At 43.2% G+C, this 23,918-nt stretch overlaps 1 protein-coding gene across 2 annotated transcripts in view; it reads left to right on the top strand.

Annotated features, from left to right (window-relative positions):
* ANO2 (anoctamin 2) overlaps window positions 1–23,918 on the top strand; it is a 145,410-nt gene that overhangs the window by 31,753 nt on the left and 89,739 nt on the right. For both annotated transcript variants that reach the window (XM_083615565.1, XM_083615566.1), the window contains 7 exons: window positions 1,605–1,756; window positions 3,345–3,399; window positions 4,294–4,345; window positions 5,767–5,822; window positions 7,789–7,830; window positions 14,670–14,734; window positions 20,405–20,539. In XM_083615565.1, coding sequence (XP_083471691.1) covers window positions 1,605–1,756; window positions 3,345–3,399; window positions 4,294–4,345; window positions 5,767–5,822; window positions 7,789–7,830; window positions 14,670–14,734; window positions 20,405–20,539 — 557 coding nt within the window. The remainder of the gene's footprint in view (window positions 1–1,604; window positions 1,757–3,344; window positions 3,400–4,293; window positions 4,346–5,766; window positions 5,823–7,788; window positions 7,831–14,669; window positions 14,735–20,404; window positions 20,540–23,918) is intronic.

Below are 23,918 nucleotides of genomic sequence, written 5' to 3'. Positions count from 1 at the left end.
GTGACAGGGTGAGCTCCCGTCACTCAGTCCCAGTTCCTGCCCACCTAGCAGTTCGAAAGGACATCAAAGTGCAAGTAGATAAATAGGTACCGCTCCGGTGGGAAGGTAAACGGCGTTTCCGTGTGCTGCTCTGGTTTGCCAGAAGCATCTTAGTCATGCTGGCCACATGACCCGAAAGTTGTCTGTGGACAAACACCGGCTTCCTTGGCCTATAGAGCGAGATGAGTGTGCAACCACAGAGTCATCCGCGACTGGACCAAACGATCAGGGGTACCTTTACCTTTATCATCTGATGTGGTTTGTTCCACCATCAAGGCACTCTTAACCCCCAGACAGTTCTTCCCAATGCTTAGTCCTTTCTTGTAATCTCTTGATTTGTAGCAGCATCCACTGGTTTGAACCATCTTCCCATCAACAGCTGATACCTTGATATTTTCCTTGTTTGATTGTTAGGTTTCTTTTCTTACAGAACTTCTCTCCACTAGGATTGCCTTGAAATAACTCAAGCTTCTCCCTTCCTTTTCACTTGGTGCTACCTAAGCCAATATATTGCTGCTCTGGGGGCGGGGGTGGGGGGGAATATAAACTAACCTGATGAGGAACGATTGCTTCAGCCTGCCACTTAAAATAGATCCCTTCGCATTCAAGCATTCTATATCCTGTGCTGCGTGGGACATGGGTGACACTGTGGGTTGAACCACAGAGCCTAGGACTTGCCGATCAGAAGGTCAGCGGTTCGAATCCCCACGACGGGGTGAGCTCCCATTGCTCGGTCCCTGCTCCTGCCCACCTAGCAGTTCGAAAGCACGTCAAAGTGCAAGTAGATAAATAGGTACCACTCCGGTGGGAAGGTAAATGGCGTTTCCGTGTGCTGCTCTGGTTCGCCATAAGCGGCTTAGTCCTGCTGGCCACATGACCCGGAAGCTGTACGCCGGCTCCCTCGGCCAATAAAGCGAAATGAGCACCGCAACCCCAGAGTCGGCCACAACTGGACCTAATGGTCAGGGGTCCCTTTACCTTTATCCTGTGCTGCAGATCAGCTGAACGAATGATGGCTGAGAAGCACTATTGAATGTTTGTACGTTAGTAAAGCCAAAGGCAGAGACGTAATTTTTTTGTAAACACTTTGAGGTTTTATAAAAGCAGTATATAGATAGGACCAGCCCAAAACATTTTGGCACCTGAGGCGAACCACAAAATGGTGCCTCTTAACCGCCAGCGAAGAAGGGGTGAGTAAAGATCTATATCAAGAATGGGGGGGGGATAAAGATCTACTTTGGCATCTGCTGCCCCTGTGGATCCTACTGCCCAAGGCAGTTGCCTCACCTTGCCTCATGGGTGGGCCGGCCCTGACACAAATGTTGTGAAATGATAAAATAAAATAAATATTCCTAGCTAGCAGTTCAAATATTCCCAGGGTCTATTCAGACATTGCAGACAACCACTTCAGGGGGTGACATTTTTTCTTTAAATAGGAGCTTCACTAACTTTTCTTGGATATGGGCTCTGGGAACACTGTTGGTGAAAAGATGCCGTTTAATTATTCTAAACAAATTAATATTTGGGAAGCCACCTGCTCATGCATGCTCTCTTTGTTTCTCCAGACATATGAAATAACAGAAGAAACGGGAATTGTCAATAAATTGTCTGAAATATGGCAGAAGTTTACAAAACCTTTGCAGCCCAAAGTGCCACAGCAAAATACCACCAGAATGAAGCATTTATCTTACCCTTTCTCCAGAGAAAAACTCTATTTGTGAGTACTTAACAAGGTGCACAGTATAATTCCCTGAGAAATATAATTCATCGAGGAATGTTGTGGTGATTGAGACTGCACATAACTTCCCATTGTATACAGTCTTCATGGGACTGTACTATTTAAGAAAACAGCTGAAACGGTTACATCTTTGAGTGCCCTCACCTACCATGTATGGTGTCAGGGATCTCAAACTGAGGATCGTAGCATCAGAACAGGCCCCTTACTTTCTGTGATGCTAGAGGAAGTTGACAGACACTTCCTTTTAGCTCAGCAGAAATCAGATGATGCAATTAGACACTTACAGAATTTGATTTCTGTGAACCATGATGTGAACTGACCAAATCCTCTCTAAAGTTGGTGTGCAGATCAGAGCGTGCTAATACATCAGATTTCTCACTTATTCTAATTTTTCTTATGCGTGCGTGTGTGTGTGTGTGTGTGTGTGTGTGTAAAGGTGTGTGCATACATATATATTTGTTAAGTATTGTTGTTTAAAGTTGCAGATGCAATAAATCCTGTATTTTATCTTGGCTTTTTTTTAAAAAAAAAAAAAACACCAGCTAGGTTTGGAATGTATAGTGTTAAGTTGTGGGTGAACATATCAGACGACACAGCAATTCTTCAAACAGCTCTTGTTTATTCAGAGGCCAGAATAGAACTGAACTGAGGAGCTCAGTCAGCCTGCTTATATAGAGCTCCAGAACAACGTAACTGTTGCAACTTTCTAAAACTATCCAATCACTGAACGTCACTTTCGATCCTTCATTTGCATACAAACTATCCAATCACTGAACGTCACTTTCGATCCTTCATTTGCATAACTATCTACAGTATCCCCCTGCTGGCCCAGGGTGACAACTTCAGTACATAACATATAGATTCTTATTCCTCATATACAAATTATGATAATGAAAAATTATGATAATGAAAAAGAAATTGTGCAGCTCAGCAGGTAGAGCATAAGACTCATGCTCTCAGAGTCTGGGTTTGAGCCCCACATTGGGCCCAAAGTCCACCACTGATGTGTGTTCTTCCCACAGCCATGCTGCAGAAACTAATGCAACATGTCTGTTGCCTGTTCGGGCAAACATTTTGTGACCAGGATGCAGTGGGGGACTTATTTATATTCAAATATGCATTGTATAATTTGTTTCTTAATGTTCTTGCGCTGCCCTCAGACTTTGGCATAGGATATGTTAATATCCAGGAACATTTTCCCACGTGAATTTTAAAAAATCATGGGTTTAAACTTGTAAATTACATTACTGAATAGGGTTCCCTTCTTTTGAAAGCAGGGAGTGCAAGAACCTTGTGAGTGAAGGAAAACCCTGTGATTCTCACCTAACTCTGCATTTCTAGAAGTTACCCTGTTAAACTTGTCAAGCAGAATCATACAAGCTGGCTAACTTTTTGAAGCAAAATCTGTCACCTTTTAGTTATACAATCCTTTACAGGTTTCCTCAGAGGTAAGCTCCACTAAGTTTAAGGGACTTACTCTCAGGGAAGTACACATAGGACTGGCCTTCTTCTGCTCTTCTGGGAATTGGCACATTTTAACTGATCTTGTCTATCACTGTTTCTCAAGGTACAACATTCAAGATAAAGACACGTTTTTTGACAATGCTACCCGCAGTCGAATAGTAAGTCAGCTGAGGGGGTGTGACGCATGAGGGAACCCCCCTGTGCTTAATTGCATTCACTGTTATTGCTGATAATTACATATTTTTTTAAAAAAATCTATATTCATGGCTCTCTACAAGTGGGGGAGGGAATTATTGGTTTGTGGGGATTTTGCTTCTCGTTTTTATCATGTATTTTGTGCTTTTATCCTGTATTTTTATGTTGTGAACCACTTGAGATCTGCGAAGGAAGGGTGGTATTCAAATTTCATCATCATGGGTCCCTGGTTGCGTGGTGATTTATGGTCACTGAATAAGGCAGAGGCTACAAACCCTGATTATTTCCAGTGCTTTTTTTCTGGGGTACGCAAACTCCTAAACATTTTAGGAATCTTTGTACTTTTGTCCATTTACTGTATTTAGTTTTCCCGATTTGAACTATAAAATGGTGATTTTCTGGAGTCAAAATGAGAGTACCTGTAAACATTTTTCCCCCCCGAAAAAAGCACTGCTTATTTTCAATTATTTTTCATTGGGGAGGGTATCTTCTTTAATTTTTATATACTGTACGTTGTTTGACTCTTATCAAACCCTTGATGGGGGAAGCCATGACGGTCAAAGAGGAGATGGGTTCAAATATAGCCTTCTCTCTGATATGATAGTTTGCTATATACACGGGCTGTTATTGTTGTTACCGTATATAGGAGCTTCCAGTTGCTTGAGCCTTCACCTGCAGTTTGACATAGCACAGGACTATGAAATACTGGTTGAAGAAAGCTATTTTATTTAAATATAGTTAAAAAAAATATGGTATGGTGAACATCATCTTTATGTCTTACTGGCTTCATGCAGAACATCTATTTCTTGGAAAGAAGTTATCTGTTAGTTACACCATGTTTGTGTGTTTTGATGCAGGTACATGAAATTTTGAAGCGTACATATACTACAAAAGCCAAAAACAGCATGGGTAAGAAATAATTCGCTTTTTAAAAAACGTTATTTCGGAAGCTGCTTTTTAATATTCTTGAATTCTTGTTCTAAATTTTGAATCTCAGGTGCTTGTTAAGATATATTTATAGTGCATTCTGCTATGTCTTAATAGGTTAGGGCAAATCCTGGATAATCAAATAAAAAGACATGTTTCTGAATCCTGCTCTGTTGGACATCATTGAGAATAAACTACGCAAAATCGTAAAAAAAAATATATTGACAGAATAAATTGTCTAAAACCAAAGGTTAACAATCTGCATAATTTATACAGGTTACATTATTAGTTTTTTTGTTGGAAGAAAATGTAAAGGTTTTGTTAAATCACAGATTGCACACATTTCTTTGAATTTTCCATTCAAAGAAAAGCATTCTCCTTGGGCCAGTATGAACAACACCTAACATTAGGGTGCAAACTGTTCTGGAAACATTTTGTAGCTGAGTGAATTCAGAATGAATTCCCTGCAAGAAAATAATATTGCTTGATTTTAATTTTAATTTTATGGCTAATATTGAGCCTTGAGCTTTATTGGCCTTGCCTAGAATATAATTGGAAACTTCCCTTCCCCCTTCTCCCAAATTCTCTTCTGCAGCTTCTGTTAGACGGGATAATCTCTAGTTCTACAAATATTCAGTGCATATGTGGCATTGAACGTCGACACTTGATATACAATTATTTTTCAGTAGAACTCACAGTTCAAGCACTTTTGATTGGAGTGGCAGCAATATGTGAACAAATCTTGGTCAAAATTGGTGAATGGAGATACTGCAATCCAAAAGCTAACTCGGATGTGACAAAACAAACCAGCTAGATTTCAGATTCAGATGCCAAGTTTTTATTGCAGAGCTCAAATCATTTTAAATTACCGTATTTTTCAGTCTATAAGACGCCCCCATGTACAAGATGCCCCCTATTTTGGGGGGACTCTGATTTAAGAAAATGGGGAGGAGATGGCCCCCGTGTATAAGACACCCCCAAATTTTGGACATTATTTTTTAGGGGGAAAGCCTAGTCTTGTACACGGGAAAATACGGTACTTTTAATTTACTTGTAAAATGTAGATCCCACCCTGAAACATAATATTTCCACCCACTAATCAGATTTTAACATTACATTCATAAACTGAAAAATAATAATGATGATGATGATGATGATGATGATGATGATGATGATATAATATTATTTGTCTCCCCAGCCACTCTGGGCGGCTTCTACAAAGACGAAAAATACACTAAGATGTCACACATTAAAAACTTCCCTGAATACACATTGATTTAAGGTGGCATTGGGGGAAGAGAAGGGAAGAGTTCCATTGTGCTAGTGGTATCACATTCTTTGGCCGAAAAGCAAATATATGTGTGTGTTTAAAAATAACTATTGCTATCTTTATTTTTCTTTAGGTATTAACACATTAATAGCAAACAATGTTTATGAAGCAGCCTTTCCCCTCCATGATGTAGGTATACACTTTCTTGTCAATTTCCTAAGAACCTTGTTAAAAGTCAAAGAATGCTTAATTGATGCTACATATGAGATTCCGCTGGAGTGCAAACTTCCTGTTAAGAAGCAGTATCCTTCAAATAAATAAGGGATATTCAGTGTTATGTTGGAGGGGATGCCAGGAAACAGGGAATTATGTTCACATGTGGTGGGGGTGTAAATATGTACAATTTTTGGGGCAAAGGGTGTTTAAGGAGATAACAGAAATCACTGGGTTAAAGCTGGCCAAAAGTCCAGAGGTAGCATTATTATCAATTTACAATGGGGTGGAAGGTTTGCAGACTATGAAGGACTTGCTTACAAATTTATTGACAGCCGTACAAATCATTATAGCTGGGAAGTGGAAGGGGTAAGCACAGTATAAAATGGGAGAATGGTACAAAGAGGTTTGGGATATAGCTATTAATGATAAATTAGCATGTGCCGTTAAGGTAAGATGGGGAATATGTAGGAGAAATGATTCTGAAGACATATGGAGGGTGTTCGTAGAATTTGTACCGTTAAAACGGAAAGGGGTTAAACCAGCACAAGAAGTGTTGAAATTTTGGGAGGTTGGATAGTTATAATGGAATGGTTTCGGTGGTGGGGTGCACATTTTTATGCTTATTTATGTATGATTAATTATTAATTAATAATAATAATAATAATAATAATAATAATAATAATAATAAAGCAGTATCCCAGTTTTAGGCTCTTACATAGGACTCCTTCACACAAAAAAAAGTTCTCGTGGGATTTCTTGTTGGTCCATTGGTTTCAGTGGGCCAACTCTAAACATGATTTAGTTGATGACCACCCCTGGTCTTCAACATTGAATTGCATTCTAGCAGGCAGGGGAGGTCAATATTATATTTATCACCATCACCATCCTGCTTTAGTTGAGATTCCTGCATTTCAGGGGGTTGGACTAGATGACTTTTGGGCCCTTCCAAGTCTATGATTCTATGATTATATATAGCAAGGATGGGAAAACTGTAGTCCTCCACCTGTTGCTGGAATCCAGCTCCTGGCATGGGAAGGGGTGATGGTGGATGGTAGATGCAATGTCTGGAGGACCCCAGGTGTCCCACTGTTGGTAGTGGTTAAGAGCAGTGGACTTGTAATCTGGTGAACCGGGTTCGATTCCCCGCTCCTCCACATGCAGCTGCTGGGTGACCTTCGGCTAGTCACACTTCTCTGAAGTTTCTCAGCCCCACTCACCTCACAGAGTGTTTGTTGTGGGGGAGGAAGGGAAAGGAGAATGTTAGCCGCTTTGAGACTCCTTAGGGTAGTGATAAAGCGGGATATCAAATCCAAACTACTCCTCCTCCTCCTCCTCCTCCTCCTCCTCCTCCTCCTCCTCTTCTTCTTCTTCTTCTTCTTCACTGGACAGCCTCAGTGAGTTTTCAGTTTAAGGCGTGGTAGTGGGGTAGAGAACAGATTACAGAGATGGGCAGGAGTAAAAGGAATTTTAGAAGTACAATGGTACCTCGGGTTACAAACACCTCAGGTTACAAACACTTGTACCCAGAAGTAGTACCTCGGGTTAAGAATGTTACCTCAGGATGAGAACAGAAATCGCCCAGCGGTGACAGCGGGAGACCCCATTAGCTAAAGTGGTACCTCAGGTTAAGAACAGTTTCAGGTTAAGAACGGACCTCCAGAATGAATAAAGTTTGTAACCAGAGGTACCACGGTACTTAGATTTTGTGGCAGTTAGAAATGACTAGTTTCTAAAACCTCTAGGGGTTTCCTCTGAATGACAGGGAAGGCCTTGATGTGGATTGTATTGACCATGTTTGGCTTATAGCACCTAAATACTAAAAATTGTTGTTGTTGTTGTTGCTGCTGCTGCTGCTGCTGCTGTTCTTGCTACCTGCCCTTCACTAGCAGGTGACTCCTGCTCCCTACAATATTTCTTACCAATAGCATTGTCTTTTCAGGGTGAATATGATGGTGAAAACAAAGAAATGAATGAAAGAAAGGTAAAATAATTTACATCTTCAGTTTGGTTGGCGTTGGGTTTGAATGTGTCAGTCTGTTCCCTTCAATCAAGCCTTTGTGCTGAAAATATACTGCAAACTGGGCACAGTCCAGTCTGAAGCTCTCCTGCTCTGTCACAGCTCCTGTTAATTTCAGTAGTGTTTGCACAGAGAAATTTTCCATTGGATTGTATCCATATTTGTTGCCCGCCACCCCAGTCTCCAAGCGGTGCAAGATTCCAGGGGTTCTAGGCACTTACCCAGGGTTCAGTGTCCTTGAAACAAGATACAGCAGAGATTGCATGTCGAGGTCCCCAGGGCCACCCCAATAACTCACACATCACATGGAATTTTTGTTTAAGGTTTTTGGCATAATTTTGGCCACAACTTTATTAAAATACAAACATGTGAGTGGTTGCTTAGGCATTGGTTGCGACTATCTGCCCCACCGTGGGGGACAGACTGACATTCCGCACGCCAGCGAAAGTCAGAAAAGGGGAATACACTTGGGGGTAGCGACGGAGCAGGGAACCTGCCCTCACCCCAAATGCAACCAGGAGCTCATTGCTATGGCCCGAGCCTCCTTGACAGAGTGGACAAGCAATAGTTAGCCCCCGATTCCTTTAACGGAATCCCTTGCAGCAGCAGCATTAGAGGGGCAGGCACAGCCAATCCATGCCCCTCAACCAACCAAACCATAAACCAATGCCTAACCGCAACCTTACAAGTTGTGACAATTTGCTACGCAGTAGACAAAAACCAAATGGCCCCAGCCAATCAGCCAGATGGACAAAATTCCTACTGGGCCCCTGCCCCAAGAGCAGACGACCCCATGAGAGGCATAGCAAGGTCAAGCGAACAACCCTAATTCTAGGGGGGGAGGGACGGGCAATCCGATGCACGGTCAAAAAGAGGAAGCCCTAGCCTCGTGCAAGGAGTTTTAGCATTTCTGGCTGTCAATCAACAAATGACAACATTAACTTCTTCCCAACAACAAGGGAAGCCCAATCGCATCAGTGGCCAACGGTCAATTAGCCCGCCCCACAACTTTGGATTGTCCTGGCGGCCCCCAACTATGAAGGAGGACACGCTTTGTGGCAGAAATTTTAGGATATGTAGTTTATTTACACACATATTCAACCTGAGCCTACAAGGCAGGTGCTCATAGCATTAACACCCCAAGAGGGTCTTGTTTCTCCCATAGTCACAGCCTACTATTCCTGCAGAAATCAAGTATGGCTCTCCCTCTCTGGCTTCTGCTTGCTTCTAGCTCAGCTCACACACATTCCACGCTTGCTTTTGTCTTCCTTACTACCAGCCATGTGAGGGAGGGGGGCCATCTTCCACAGAGCATCTTCCTTTCTTATACTAACCGTACTTAGGGACGCTGGTGGTGCTGTGGCTTAAACCACAGAGCCTCGGACTTGCCGATCAGAAGGTCGGCGGTTCAAATCCCCGCGACAGGGTGAGCTCCCGTTGCTCGGTCCCTGCTCCTGCCAACCTAGCAGTTCGAAAGCACGTCAAAGTGCAAGTAGATAAATAGGTACCGCTCCAGCGGGAAGGTAAACGGCATTTCCGTGTGCTGCTCTGGTTTGCCAGAAGTGGCTTAGTCATGCTGGCCACATGACCCAGAAGCTGTACGCCGGCTCCCTCAGCCAATAAAGCGAGATGAACGCTGCAACCCCAGAGTCGGTCACGACTGGACCTTTACCTTTACCTTTACTTAGGGCCTTTAACTCAGCAAGAGATGTACCTGGCTAATTCAACAATGGAATGCTCCAGGACCCCAAGAATTACAGGGAACACAGGCATCATGCAGGGTGAACCCCCCAAACGCACCACAATATTGTGTTCCTATGACCTCTGTGTTATTCTTCCACTGGGTGTCTTCAGGATAACTGTTTGTAGAAATGGTCAAATAGATATAATTTATGAAAGTTGCCTGTAAAAAAATGAATCTATCATAGCTAGCTTTCAGCATTGTATCCCATGCTAATAAAGAAACAAAAGCAGAACTACTAGTTTGATACTTGGAGAGGAAAGGGAGTGATGCATTGATTTCAGAAGAAAGAAGAAGGAGGGTTATTGGTCATTTATATGATGCTTCTCTGACTGAGCCCAGGTCATTTAGAGAAGATGAAGTATTTGAAACAGTCTGGACTATGCCCCCAGTGCAGAAAATTGCTACTGAAAATTCCCTTAGTTGTTTACAGCACTTTGGGGGGAAGATAGCAGGGGAAGGGAGTTCAAGATGAAGCTGCCATCGTTTTAATATTTATTTGTTTTTTAACGATTCCCCCCTATGTTTTTACCTGTACTTATTTTATATGTAAGCTGCCTTGAATCCCTGTCAGGGGAAAAGGCAGGGTATAAATGAAAATATAATAATAGGGCCCTTTATCCAGATTGGGAGCATATTCCAGATCAGAGTCCCACATATGCCCCCTTCCTTAAAACCACATTAAGTCCCTAAAAAAACATGAACAACCTAATTTATACTTTGGCTCTCATTTTCCTCAGCTAAATGCTTTAACTTTTCCTAATATAGGAGATGGCCAATAATTTTGGATGGTCTTCTTTTAGTCTATAACATCTTACTTGAAATGGGATGGCCAGCCCCACATCTGCATATATGTTTTCTAAATGTGTCCACAAGCAGTGCTTTTTTCGGGGGGCGGGGTAACGCAGGGGTACGCATACCCCTTAACATTTTGTGAATCTTAGTACTTTTGTCCATTTGCTGTATTTATTTTTCCCAATTTAAACCATAAAATGTTGGTTTTCTTGAGTCAAAATGAGAGCACCCCTAAACATTTTTTTAGGGGGGGCGGAAAGCACTGGCCACAACTATAGGTTGATATAGCAACATTAGCATGCTCACTGCCATCTCCTTTCCTAATAATTCCTAGCGGTCCATTTGCTTTTCTTCACTCGGGTGAAAATGCTCCACATTTCTTCAGATTGAACTTCCTCAGCAAAAGAAGCTAGGCTAGTCAGGCCGCTGATTCATGTTTTAGCTGCCTTTCTGAAGTCTCAGAGCTCTTACTTAGCAGTGCACCATACCATGCTATGAGTCTTCCCCTTCTTAGCCTTGCTTTCCATCCTGTCTCTATTGGACTGGTGGAAGATTGCCAGTTTTCCTTGAATACTGCAAGTGCTAAATGTGCCCATGCACAGGAAAGTTTCCTGGTGGGATTTCCACCCCCCCCCCCGAAAGGAGAGTTTGGCAACACAGCATCTGACCACTAAGGGGTGCTGAAAATCCACAAATGGATAACACGTTGTCAGAGATGCATAAGTCATCAGTAAATGGAGGTGCATAAAGGCTGAATAAATGGAGCGTCATTTTTATCTGTATCCGCCCCAAGTAAAGGTAGCTGAAACTTTCTTCTGGAGGGCAAAATGCTGACATAGCAGCTAATCTTGCAAGGACTCACTGGATATCACAGCAAAAAGTGGAAACGCTACTTTAAAAAGACTTAGTGCCTGGAAAAATATTCACCCCAGAAGTTGGGCTGCCCTTCTCCTTAACGTGCCCATTTAGGTCCTCTTATGAAGTGTTAAGTATTAAAAACATAAAAGGTTCTTTCCAGAAATACTGCATTGATTGCTCACACATGTTCCTATGGCCCAGCCATAAGACTTGACTATAGAATTTCTACGTATAACATCATCTGTTTTCTATCTGAACCTGAATAGTTTCAGTGTTTAATTTCCTGAAATGCCCTGATCAGGTTTAAAGTGAAGGGAGACATTTTTTTTAAAACGGTTTTCAGCCCTTTTGATGGTGTTTCCTTTAAGGTACATAATGTAGCTTCCATTTCCTTGCAGTGTGTGGCCCTCAGACAAAGGTAGACTGACACTAACTGGGTTTTATTTTCTTGTAAGCAAGCCCCCTTGATTAAGATTTATGTACCAACTCATAATTTTGAATTATGGTGCTGGAGGAGACTCTTGAGAGTCCCATGGACTGCAAGAAGATCAAACCGATCCATTCTTAAGGAAATCAGCCCTGAGTGCTCACTGGAAGGACAGATCCTGAAGCTGAGGCTCCAATACTTTGGCCACCTCATGAGCAGAGAAGACTCCCTGGAAAAGACCCTGATGTTGGGAAAGATGGAGGGCACAGGGAGAAGGGGACGACAGAGGATGAGATGGTTGGATAGTGTTCTCTAAGCTACCAACATGAGTTTGACCAAACTGCGGGAGGCAGTGGAAGACAGGCGTGCCTGGCGTGCTCTGGTCTATGGGGTCACGAAGAGTCGGACACGACTAAACGACTAAACAACAACAAACCAACTCATAAAGCAAAGGCCAGTCCTGATCAACCGCCTTCAGGTTCTTCTTGTGGGGAAAAACAAATGATGCAAATGTTCATAGAATTGTAGAGTTGGAACAGACCCTGGGGGTTATCTAGTCCAACTCCCTACAATGCATTCATGACAGATGGTCCTCAAACTCTGCTTGAAAACCTCCAATGATACAGAATCCACCAGCTTTCCAGTGTCAAACAGATCTTGCTGTCAACAAGTTCTTCTTGATGTTTAGTCTCCTTTCTTGCAATATGAATCCGTTGGTTCAGGTCCTACGCTCTGTGTGAAATGACACTCAGAATTCAAGAAAACCAGTGATTTTATGAAACTTTGGTTCAGCCTCAACAGGGATATTTCCTGAAAAATGTTTTAATAGTGAGAACATTCTTATTTAATCCGTCTTGGTGCTCTTGCTCTCACTAATACTGGTTCAGATTTCTTGTTTTCTCCTGATGCCAGCAAACTAGTGAGTGTGATGGATCACAATGATGCATGGCCAGTTAGATTTATCTGTGTGATGATGTGCCTGAGGAGAACAATTCCCATATTAGCTGGCTGGGTGATCTCAAAAAAGAAGGAATTCTATCAATGAATGCAATTCAGTTTTGCCTGCATGATTACACCAAGGATAGCAAAGGAAGCCAGTTGAAAAAGAGATCGAGAGGGGAAAATATAATTGAATCAACAAAACATTTTCACAGTCACTGCCAAAATAATGACAAAAGAGGCAAGCACTTTTCAACATTGCAATAATATTCCTTAAAAAGAAGAGGTGTGAGTCATTTTGTCTCAACAATTCTCATAATAAATACACTTTAGAAAAGCTGCAACTCAAATCTTTTCAGCAACATTTCCCATCTTGATAGGCGGCTATGCAGACAGCCCCAAAAAGAAACTGTTTATTATTTGTTTTGATATATACTAGAAATACATAATTATCTCACAATATATTATCATTCTTAGAAGTCAGTAATGAACCTTACTCATTGCAGTATGCAAAATAGTGGGCATTTAATTTGCTTTTCAATGCAATTCTATCCATGTTTGCTATGATGTAAGTTCCACTACAAATCATGTTTAAGATTGGACAAGGTTGCATCTTACTAAGTTACACTTAGAGAAACTCATTGAAATCCCTGCCTTGTTCATTGATTCTAGTGGATCATCTCTGCATATGACTTAGCTGGATATATCCCATAGCCTGTACATAGTTGTTTTAAAGACGATATCCTGGAAAGGTCATTGAGGAGCAATGATGTGTGAGGAACAGTTGCCAGGAAACTGGAACACACGTGATACATAGGGGTGCAGTGTTCATTCAGAACTTCCACTGACACCTTGTCTGAATTTACTGGAAACCCTATTCAGTTATAGTTGTGTCCAGGGCATACAGCCCAATTTGATAATGTTTACTGTATTTGGAATGCAAGCCCCACTGCTTTCAGTTGGGTAAAAAAAAAGGTAAAGGTAAAGGACCCCTGACAGTTAAATCCAGTCGCAAATGACTCTGGGGTTGTGGCGCTCATCTTGCTTTACTGGCCGAGGGAGCCGATGTTTGTCTGCAGACAGTTTTTCCGGGTCATGTGGCCAGCAGGACTAAGCCGCTTCTGACAAAACCAGAGCAGCGCACAGAAACACCATTTACCTTCCCGCTGGAGCAGTACCTATTTATCTACTTGCACTTTGATGTGTTTTTGAACTGCTAGGTTGACAGGAGCTGGGACCGAACAACAGGAGCTCACCCCATCGTGGGGATTCAAACCGCCAACCTTCTGATCGACAAGCCCTAGGCTCAGTGGTTTAGACCACAGCGCCACCTGCGTATACTACTAGATTAATGCACATTATTTATCTAGTCCCTACTCTACCCCTTCCTGTTTAGGCTTTTTGGGTTTATTTGCTTAGATTACAACCCAAGATTGTATTGTGTAGACTTGGAATTATTTTAAGCACACTAAGTGGTAATAAACCCCATTGCAAGGCAGGTGCCATAGGCCACCCCCAACCCCTGTCAAGGGCAAGGGCAAATAACCAGAACACAACATGTTGAAACAGACCAGAACTTTATTGACTGTAGAAAAGTAAGCAGAGTTGGTGTGGCACTGAGATAAGGCTCTGTTTGGTCAACAGACTGATCATGGGTATGCGATGAAGAGGGTGAATCAGTGTAAAAGAAATTTTCTCCCCATTTCATTGATGGAAACCTTACTGTCAGCTGACTAGCTTTGTTTGATACAACCCTCAGTGGTTAATTTTGAAAGAGGGGTGTTGGGCCTTCTTCCTCCATGTAGCAAGCATCTTCTTCCTCAGATACTCTGCATTTTAATCCAGATGTTCATATATGTGCTACATGATGCACTTTTTGTTATTATTTTGCATGTTCTGGAGCATGTTCAGGTTTCAAACTTGAGCTCACATCTCATGACACTCAGTCATGGCTCCATTTAAGCCCTGAAACTTTTTTTTTTTTTTTTTTTTTTGGTCATTTAAATGCAGTATGTCAACAGTATATCTATTTTCCCCACACAGCTGCTGTATCAAGAATGGGCACGATATGGATCGTTTTACAAGTTTCAGCCTATTGATCTTGTAAGGTAATTAATTGCGCAGCAACAGCTTCTTGGCAAAATTGTTCCTTCTTTGGCAAAACTGGCAAAGTTGCACTGATTTGCACTAGGGGAAGATTCCGGTCTGTGGGGCCTTGCATCGGGCAGTTAGCCTCTCCCTTTCCATTATACTAAATCACAGATTTTATTGCAGAAGATTTAATGAAAGGTGATGTACCTTTCCAAAATGCATCTCCTCTTTCTGTTTAGGAAGATATTTACCATCCAGTACATTAACTGCTCAGTTCCATACCATCCCACGTTCCTCAGATGAAAATAGGGACATTTCTCAATTCCTTGCAACTGACCCTCCTCAACCTCCCATCTTTTGTGACCCTGTCATTCCCACCACCACTAGATCAATGCAGTGGCGTAGCGTGGGGGGTGCAGGGGGGGCGGGCCGCACCGGGCGCAACATCTGGGGTTAGGGCAAATCCATGGGTTAGGGGGCGCAAATCCACGGGTTAGGGGGCGCAAATCCACGGGTTAGGGGGCGCAAATTACTTGCCTTGCCCCGGGTGCTGACAACCCACGCTACGCCACTGGATCAATGGGACCAGCACACACGTCCTCCACTGTCCTGAGAAAACCCCTTAATCCTGATTTGATTTGATTCTTTGGTAGATTGAAAAACGCACATCAATAAATAAATTTTAGAAAGGGGAAAGATTAGACGCAGATGCACAAAGCATTTTTTTTAAAAAAATCAAGACTCCTTGTGCTGTGCTCCCCCTTTCTTCCTGCCCAGGAAGAAGAGCCAGTGTGGAAGAGCAGTGGACTCGTAATCAGGTGAACCGGGTTCGATTCCCCACTCCTCCACATGCAGCTGCTGGGTGACCTTGGGCTAGTCACACTTATCTGAAGTCTCTCAGCCCCACTCACCTCACAGAGTGTTTGTTGTGGGGAAGGAAGGGAAAGGAGAACGTTAGCCGCTTTGAGACTCCTTAGGGTAGTGATAAAGCGGGATATCAAATCCAAACTCTTCTTCTTCAGTGCAGCCCTGTCCTCTGCCTGCCCCTCAGAGCCAGCCCATCACACAAGACTGGGCCTTGGAAGCCATGGCCTCTCCTTCTCTCCAATAGCTGCTTGCTACGAGCTGCCCAAGAGAGGCGGCCAGCAGCAGCAACCATGGAGAGGCAACAGGATGTTCTCTCACAGCCGCCACAGCCATCATCATCATTCAAGATAAGTGCAGGCTCATCCTCCTCCTTGAGCTCAGCAGCAGCAACAACACTGGTGGAGGAAATAGGGATATTCCAGGATTAAATCAGAAACCAGGGCTGTTGTAATTTCTGGGCTGTCCCTGGAGGGTATGCAGTTCATGTTGAACTCAGGTGCCAGTCTTGCGTAAACCAGTTCATGGAGTGCGAGACTTCGACATGCAACACCATTCTTGTGGAATGCCAAACAAGCAATTGCTCTTCATGCAACCATCATCATGTTTAAATAGTGTGTCAAAAGAACTTTCATTAATTCAAATGTTTGGTTATGTAATCTAGAGATGCATAACCTTTTCAAAACTGTGGGCCACCGTCCCTGTGCGCAGTGAGCAGGGCCAAAGGCAAACGTGGAAGGGACAGCCCTCACACCAGCCACAAACATCCATACACCCCACCTTCATACTCATCCATCCCCCCTGCCCTATTCACACACAGCCCATGTTCCCCTTTCTCAGCGCTGAGCAGGGAAATGCAGGGAATGGCCAATGGAGGAAAAGAGCAATCTCTCGTTCCATCAGCAGTTCACTTCCATGCTGGAGGATCATCCAGCCTAGCTAGCAAGTTGTTGAGACTGAGAGTGTAGCCTAGAACATCATTCAGTGGTGCATTGTGCAGGGAGCAGAGCACCAGCAAACAGGTCAGTGTGGAAAGGGTTCCCTGCAAATAGGAAGTTTGAAAACCACAAAGCGGAGGCATGCATCCGTAAGGGAGCACCCAAGCGGAGTGAAGTTATGAGACAGAATTTGGATTCTTCCTCCTGTGCTCAAAATCTGCTCCTGCCAGAGCTTTTTGGTTACTTTTTGCCAGGTGTTGCAACAGATATGACTTCTGCTTGCCATTCTGTTGTGTAAGAGAGATAAGTAGCTGCACATCATATGACTCACGGTTGCATGAATGTGGGAGATTTAGAGAGAGAGGCTGGGATGCAAGAAACCAAATAGGCATCCCAGATAAGTGACTCAGCAACATTTAGTATATTTTGTTTATCTTGCCCCTTTCTGTCCTAAAGGCATTTCAAATTCTTTCCAGTCTATGTCACACGTCAAAATGCTGTTCCAGATAGCCCAGGCATGTAAAATGCACCCCCCACTTTTTATCCCTCAACTCCTTCTTTATTTACATTTGGGTTACCATTCCAGTCCATCAACCCTTTCACCACTTTGCTCAACACCTCTAGGAAACTCCCCGGCAGAGTGTGCGGTCTAACCCTCTAACCCTCCGCCCATGGTTGTCTCCAGCAATTACTATCCAATGGCATCCTGCCTCCAACCTTGGGTGTTAAATTTGGCTATCTTGATTTGCGTGTTCAGACCCAGAAACCTCCCCCCTAAATAAATTCACACAAGACTCAAGTTTTGGTTTTGGTTTTCGGCAGAATTTAGGCCACAACTTTATTGATTACAGAAAGTGACTGGTTGCATAGGCTCTGGTTCTACTAGCTCCCTGCCATGCAGGTAGCGCTGACCCAGAGCTCTATCATAGGTCAGCCAAGGGTGAACACCTGAATAAGCAGAAAGCTGGGAACGGGCTAACTCCGCCACCCAAATGTCCCCCTGGACTCAGACACGGGCACAACCCCCACTCAGGGATTGACCAAACCATTGAGTCCCTGGATTCCTTTGACAGAATACCCTTCATATAGGGATGGCGAGACCGTTCCCCCATCCCTATCACCTGAACCAGAGCCTATCCACAACCTTACAAGTTGTGACGATTTGCTACGCGGCAGGCGAAACCCAAATGGTAACAGCCAATCAGCCAAGTGGGGAAAATACCTGCCGTGCCCCTGTCCCAACGACAGACAACAGACGGCGGCATAGCAAGCGCAAAATGCTCTAAATATAGGGAGAGGTGGGGGGGTGTTCCGATGCATGAGCCAAAAGAGGAAGCTCTGGGTCATGTACATGGGCATAAATAGATCCCCCGAACTGTTTGGATTGCATCCCATTGGCCAAATTGCACCCAGCTTCGAGGGACCTACCAACTGGCTGTTGTGGCTAAACCAGTGTAGCTACCCACAACACAGGGTGTCATTAATTAACAATTAACAGGCATTGCTAGACATCTCCATGAATTTGCCTAATCCTCTTTTAAATCCAGCTACATCTCAAGAAAGCAAATTTCCTAAATTAATTATTGGTTGTATGAAGAAGCATTTCCCTTTGGTTTTCCTGAATCTATGGCCTATCAACTTAATTAAGTGACACTGAGTTCTAATGTTATGGGGAAACAAGAGCATTTCGCTCTGTATATCTTTGTAACTTTGATGCACACTGTGCCCGACTCAATTCCAATGGGTCATACATAGGAGAATTTATTGTGGATTGAGCCTTAATTAACTCTCGGTAAGTATTTATACCTACTTAAAAAAAACCACTTCTGACAGGATTGGGGTGTTAAAATGCCCTTTGCTCTGCAAGTAAACTCACCGGACTGTACTTTTGAATATATATAAGTAGGATTTTGCTGCTGATCTCCTAAAGATCTTTCCATGTTCTGTACATCTTTTTTCTGTCTCTCTGGCAAATAATCTTAAATATTAATTTAAATTCTAGACAACGTTGCTTGGGCTCAGAAGAGGCAGGTGCCTCCAAAATACCTTGGAACTCTTGATTTAGAAACAAAACTAATTGAACTTTATGCTCTGAATGACACCTTTTGACATCTTTGCTCTTTTCCCTTCTGAGACTTCCTCAAAGTCCAATTTTATTCACTTTAAAAAAATACCAGATGTACACATCTACAGGGGAAAAGAACTCATTGAGAGTACAAGGCACAATAATCAGAATCATGCAAATGATAGAGAATGTCTAATCCTGAGCTTTAAAAAAGAAAAGAATGATGTATTGGTTCCTACTGAGCTCACTCTTACAGTTTTATAAAGGTCTCTTTAGTTCTAACTTTGTGATACAGGAGGAATAGAAATAAGTGAGACAATTAACGTCTAATACATTCCAAATGAGCTGAAAATTGCTAGGGTTTAAATGTCATCCATCGTTTCTCGAGAGTAAGCATGAACTATCTAGATGATTAGCAACTAGATGCACTTGTCACTTTTTATGGCTTTATCTGTGTTCTCTCTCTCTCTCTCTTTCTCTGTCTGCTTCTCCATTCATGCTCATCGCTCATTCTTTTGTCTAATGCAGATTTTAAGCCTTTATTATCTGTCTGTTCTGTTTAATCTTGTATGACTAAGTGATACGTTGACAACATAACAATGTTAACAATTATGATGCTGTGTTTAATAATACATAAACATGTCCTATTTTTCCCCTCCTAAATATTTAAAGGAACTTGATTGTTTCAAACTTCTGTGTCTATAAATTTACTGCTCACTGAACAGCTGAATGTAACCTTTCCAGCAAACTCTCAGAGAAGATACTTGGCAATTACAAAAAATAAAAAATAAATAAATGCCAGCAATTATGTATTGCCAAAAGGTGATAAGCAGGGTTGGCCAACTTATTTTTGCTATCCCAGGCTGCTTCATGGCATGAAATACCCTTGAACTTCCCTTGATCTTATAGTAAAGCGTTCCGGCAATGGGGGCTGAAAGGGGGGCTGCCCATTTATACCAGGAAAAGAGATGATAGTCTGAGAATTAAGTCGGTAGGTCACCCATGAGAGGGTAGTGCTGGTGTAGATTTCCTTTATTGATTTGATATCTAGATGTCTACCCTGCTTTATCGAGACCCCTCAAGTATAGAACCTTTTGGGTTTGGTGCAGAGGCTAAGGAGATACTACTAGATGAGGGGCAATTCCATGGTGTAGTGTTTGTGTAGCCCAGTGCATGATGTTGTCAGGAGTTCAGCCTACACTCGAGTAGGACCCTGGCAGAGACACATGCCCGACTGGCATTTTGCCTCCCTCCTGGTCGATTGTTCGGGAGCTTCATAAGCTTTCTTCAGCCCGAACATCACAGTGACCGATGCCAACAGACACTGGCACACTTAGGGATCCACAGAGTCTGCGCATTTCGCGTGACAGACCTCAGCAACTCAGCATTTTGGCTAATCTACTTTATTTACATATAAACACACACGGAGCACTGCAACATGGCTCCCTCTCTCTCTCTAGCGTCAGACAGCAAAGAGAAAAAGAACAAAGGACAATAGTCCAACTTCACGAAACACAGTAACACAAACATCCTGTCTCCGTCACTTCCCACTTTGTGGAGTCAAAACATATACCGTCATGTGATAGACAAAAATCCCATGACTGCAGTCATGGACCGGGAATTCTAAGATGGTAGATGAGTCCATAGCAAAAAGGAAGTTCACTTTCTTTTCATATCTTGCACATCAAAGCAGTTTTACTTATCTGTTTTACAATGGGTGGTTAACTGCACTGTTTGTAAAATACGTTGATACTGTTGAGGGAACCCTAGAAGTACTGTTACTAATCTTTTGAAATTTACATTATGTTTTCTTTCTTTAGAAAGTATTTTGGAGAAAAAATTGGAATGTATTTTGCCTGGCTGGGCTTATACACAGAGTTTCTTATTCCATCGTCGGTAGTTGGAATCATTGTGTTCCTGTACGGATGCTTAACCATTGAAAGTGACGTTCCTAGGTAAGATTGCACATCCACAATGTGGTTTGATATCTAAGATGATGCTCAGGTGCATTGTCGATGACTTGGTGCTGAAAGGCATCCATTTACAGAGCTGGTAAGCTGAAAAAGAATGAGGATGAGATTTTTTTACTCCTCCAGTTTCTTTTAAATGCTTGTCTGTCCTCCATTCGTTAAAAGCACATTGCCCTGCTTGCTACCATTGCAGTGTCCTGCCATACAGCATATGCCCAGCACCTTTCATTAGTATGTTTTTGTTGTTGTTGTTGTTGTTGTTTAGTCGTTTCGTCATGTCCGACTCTTTGTGACCCCATGGACCAGAGCACGCCAGGCACTCCTGTCTTCCACTGCCTCCCACAGTTTGGTCAAACTCATACTGGTAGCTTTGACAACACAGTCCAACCATCTCGTCCTCTGTCGTCCCCTTCTCTTTGTGCCCTCCATCTTTCCCGACATCAGGGTCTTTTCCAGGGAGTCTTCTCTGCTCATGAGGTGGCCAAAGTCTTGGAGCCTCAGCTTCAGAATCTGTCCTTCCAGTGAGCACTCAGGGCTGATTTCCTTAAGAATGGATGCGTTTGATCTTCTTGCAGTCCATGGGACTCTCAAGAGTCTGCTCCAGCACCATAATTCAAAAGCATCAATTCTTCGGTGATCAGCCTTCTTTATGGTCCAGCTCTCACTTCCATACATCACTACTGGGAAAACCATAGCTTTAACTATTTCTGTTCTGGCATTCTCAAATATATCTCCATCCTCTGCCTCCCCCCCCCCTTACTCCCCTGTCCTCATATGCCTAATCACTGAGGGCCAAACTTCCAATTATCTTCAGTCATGTGTAGTGGTTTGCTTCAACATTGACTTCTCCCTCCCCACCCCAGCAAATGCAGCCATATCGGCTGCAATCGATAGTGGAAAATCAGGGAGTGTGTTTGGGTGCTTTTAACCCTTCAGAGAAAATGTATACCTAAGTTGGTGCCATGCCCCTTAGATTGTAAATATGAAGGTAGGATTTGTGACTCTTTATGTCACAAATAATGGGGCACGGGTGGCACTGTTGTCTAAACCACAGAGCCTAGGGCTTGCCAATCAGAAGGTTGGCGGTTTGAATCCCCGCAACGGGTTGAGCTCCCGTTGCTCAATCCCTGCTCCTGCCAACCTAGCAGTTCGAAAGCACGTCAAAGTGCAAGTAGATAAATAGGTACCACTTCGGCGGGAAGGTAAACGGCATTTCCGTGCACTGCTCTGGTTCGCCAGAAGTGGCTTAGTCATGCTGGCCACATGATCCAGAAGCTGCACGCCGGCTCCCTTGGCCAATAAAGCGAGATGAGCGCCGGAACCCCAGAGTTGTCCGCAATTGGACCTAACGGTCAGGAGTCCCTTTACCTATGTCACAAAGAAAGACGCGGGTGGTGCTGTGGTCTAAACCACAGAGTCAGGGCTTGCCGATCAGAAGGTCAGCGGTTTGAATCCCTGCAACAGGGTGAGCTCCCGTTGTTCGGTCCCAGCTCCTGCAGTTCAAAAGCACACCCGTGCAAGTAGATAAATAGGTACTGCTCTGGCTGGAAGGTAAACGGCATTTCCATGCACTGCTCTGGTTCGCCAGAAGCGGCTTAGTCATGCTGGCCACATGACTCGGAAGCTGTACACCAGCTCCCTCGGCCAATAAAGCGAGATGGGCGCCGCAACCCCAGAGTCATCTGCGACGGGACCTAATGATCTGGGGTACCTTTACCTTTACTTTATGTTCTGTGAACAATGCCTAGCTACTGTAAGCAAAATGATTGTGATCACAAATATTACTATTAAATAAATATTGTATTGATTTTGCATGCTTGGTTAAAGACAAGCAAACATATCAGAAGCTGTGCAGTTTCCCAGTTACACTATAAATGTGACTTCTGTTCTGTCCATTAACTCCGTATTATACATTCTGAAGCTGTTCTATCATTGGGTGAGGTGTACTGAAAGTAACATTACTGTGGGTACAAAAAAGGTCCCACCTTTCCAACAAGAATGTATTTTCCTTGTCCTACAAAAATACTTTCTTATAATATCTAAAGTGGTGGAGTTTGTGGCAAAACTGTATCTGTAGCACCCTCTGCTGTCTTTCTGCCATAAGAATGTTATTTTTGTATTTTAAAAGAGAGGTGGTGAACTTTGGCCTCCAGGTGTGGCCAAACTAGGTATATTGAGAGCTGTCATTCAAGAGTGCTTGGACGTCCCAGGCTTCCCCACCCTGTTTGAAAAGGTTCAATGCTAATTTTACGTTTTAAGCAGAAAGCTGCTTTCATGCTCACTGTATTTCAGCTGCTCACGCTGTGTCAGTCTCTTTGCATTTTGCTGAGCTTCTTGTAAGGCCTGCTCAGAGAAATTGAATATCACTGGTAGATTTCTGATAGCTCAGAATGCAAAGGTCGTGTTTTTCCATGGATGCAAATGGCTTCTTGATGCAGGATGTTCTGAACAGGAAAAACCGTTCAGAGAAAGGGCTGAGGATATTTGTGAAAAGAAGCAATAGAAACTAAGTTTGAGGTGGCAAATAGGACAATCGGCTGAGAGGAAGTGGAGAAACAGAGAGGGCTTGCCAGATTTTGGAGGCTTTGTAAAGGAACAGCATCTCTTTCTCTGGGATTAAGCTGTGCCTTCACCTATGTCTACCCTTTTATATTTGCAAATAAACTCCAATATTCTTGAAATATCAAAATGACCTCCTTCCAATGGAAACGGCACCTAGGTAAGCATTCCACCTAGAACACATCACCCAGAGACGTAAAGTGTGCATAACAGTCCTATTATGGCCAAAGTGAGTGTTCATCAGAGTGGGAAGAAATAAATGATAGACAAAGGAAAAGTGCTTAGCCCTTCCCCTGCCCATCGCTTCTTATCCACACTAATAATAAATAATAATAATAATAATAATAATAAATTTTATTTATATCCCACCCTCCCCAGCTGAAGCCGGGCTCAGGGCGGCTAACAACAATAAAATAGTACATTCTAAAATCATTCATTATAAAATTAATTCAACTCAAATTGATGGCAACCATTGGGCTGGAGTTCTGTGAAGATTGCCAAAGGAGGAAGTCAGGCTGTGCCCTGACCAAAGGCCTGGTGGAACAGCTCTGTCTTGCAGGCCCTAACTGCACCCCCGCAAGAGATGGGAGTTGCCCCCCCCCCAATCCCATGTCGTCCAGTCCCAGCCAAAGGACCTCTGTCTTCGAAGGATTTAACTTCAACCGGCTCCCACGTAACCATCCAGCAACAGCTTCCAAACATCTGATCAGTGTGTCTGGGGCTGAGTCAGGATGGCCATCCGTCAACAGATAGAGTTGGGTGTCATCGGCATACTGATGGCAACCCAGCTCAAAACTCTGGACAA

The sequence above is a fragment of the Podarcis filfolensis genome (assembly GCF_964270895.1).
Source record: "Podarcis filfolensis genome assembly, chromosome: 5".
NCBI lineage: Eukaryota > Metazoa > Chordata > Lepidosauria > Squamata > Lacertidae > Podarcis > Podarcis filfolensis.
The sequence above is the reverse complement of the archived record's forward strand: the minus strand, read 5'-3'. Positions and strand labels throughout refer to the sequence as shown.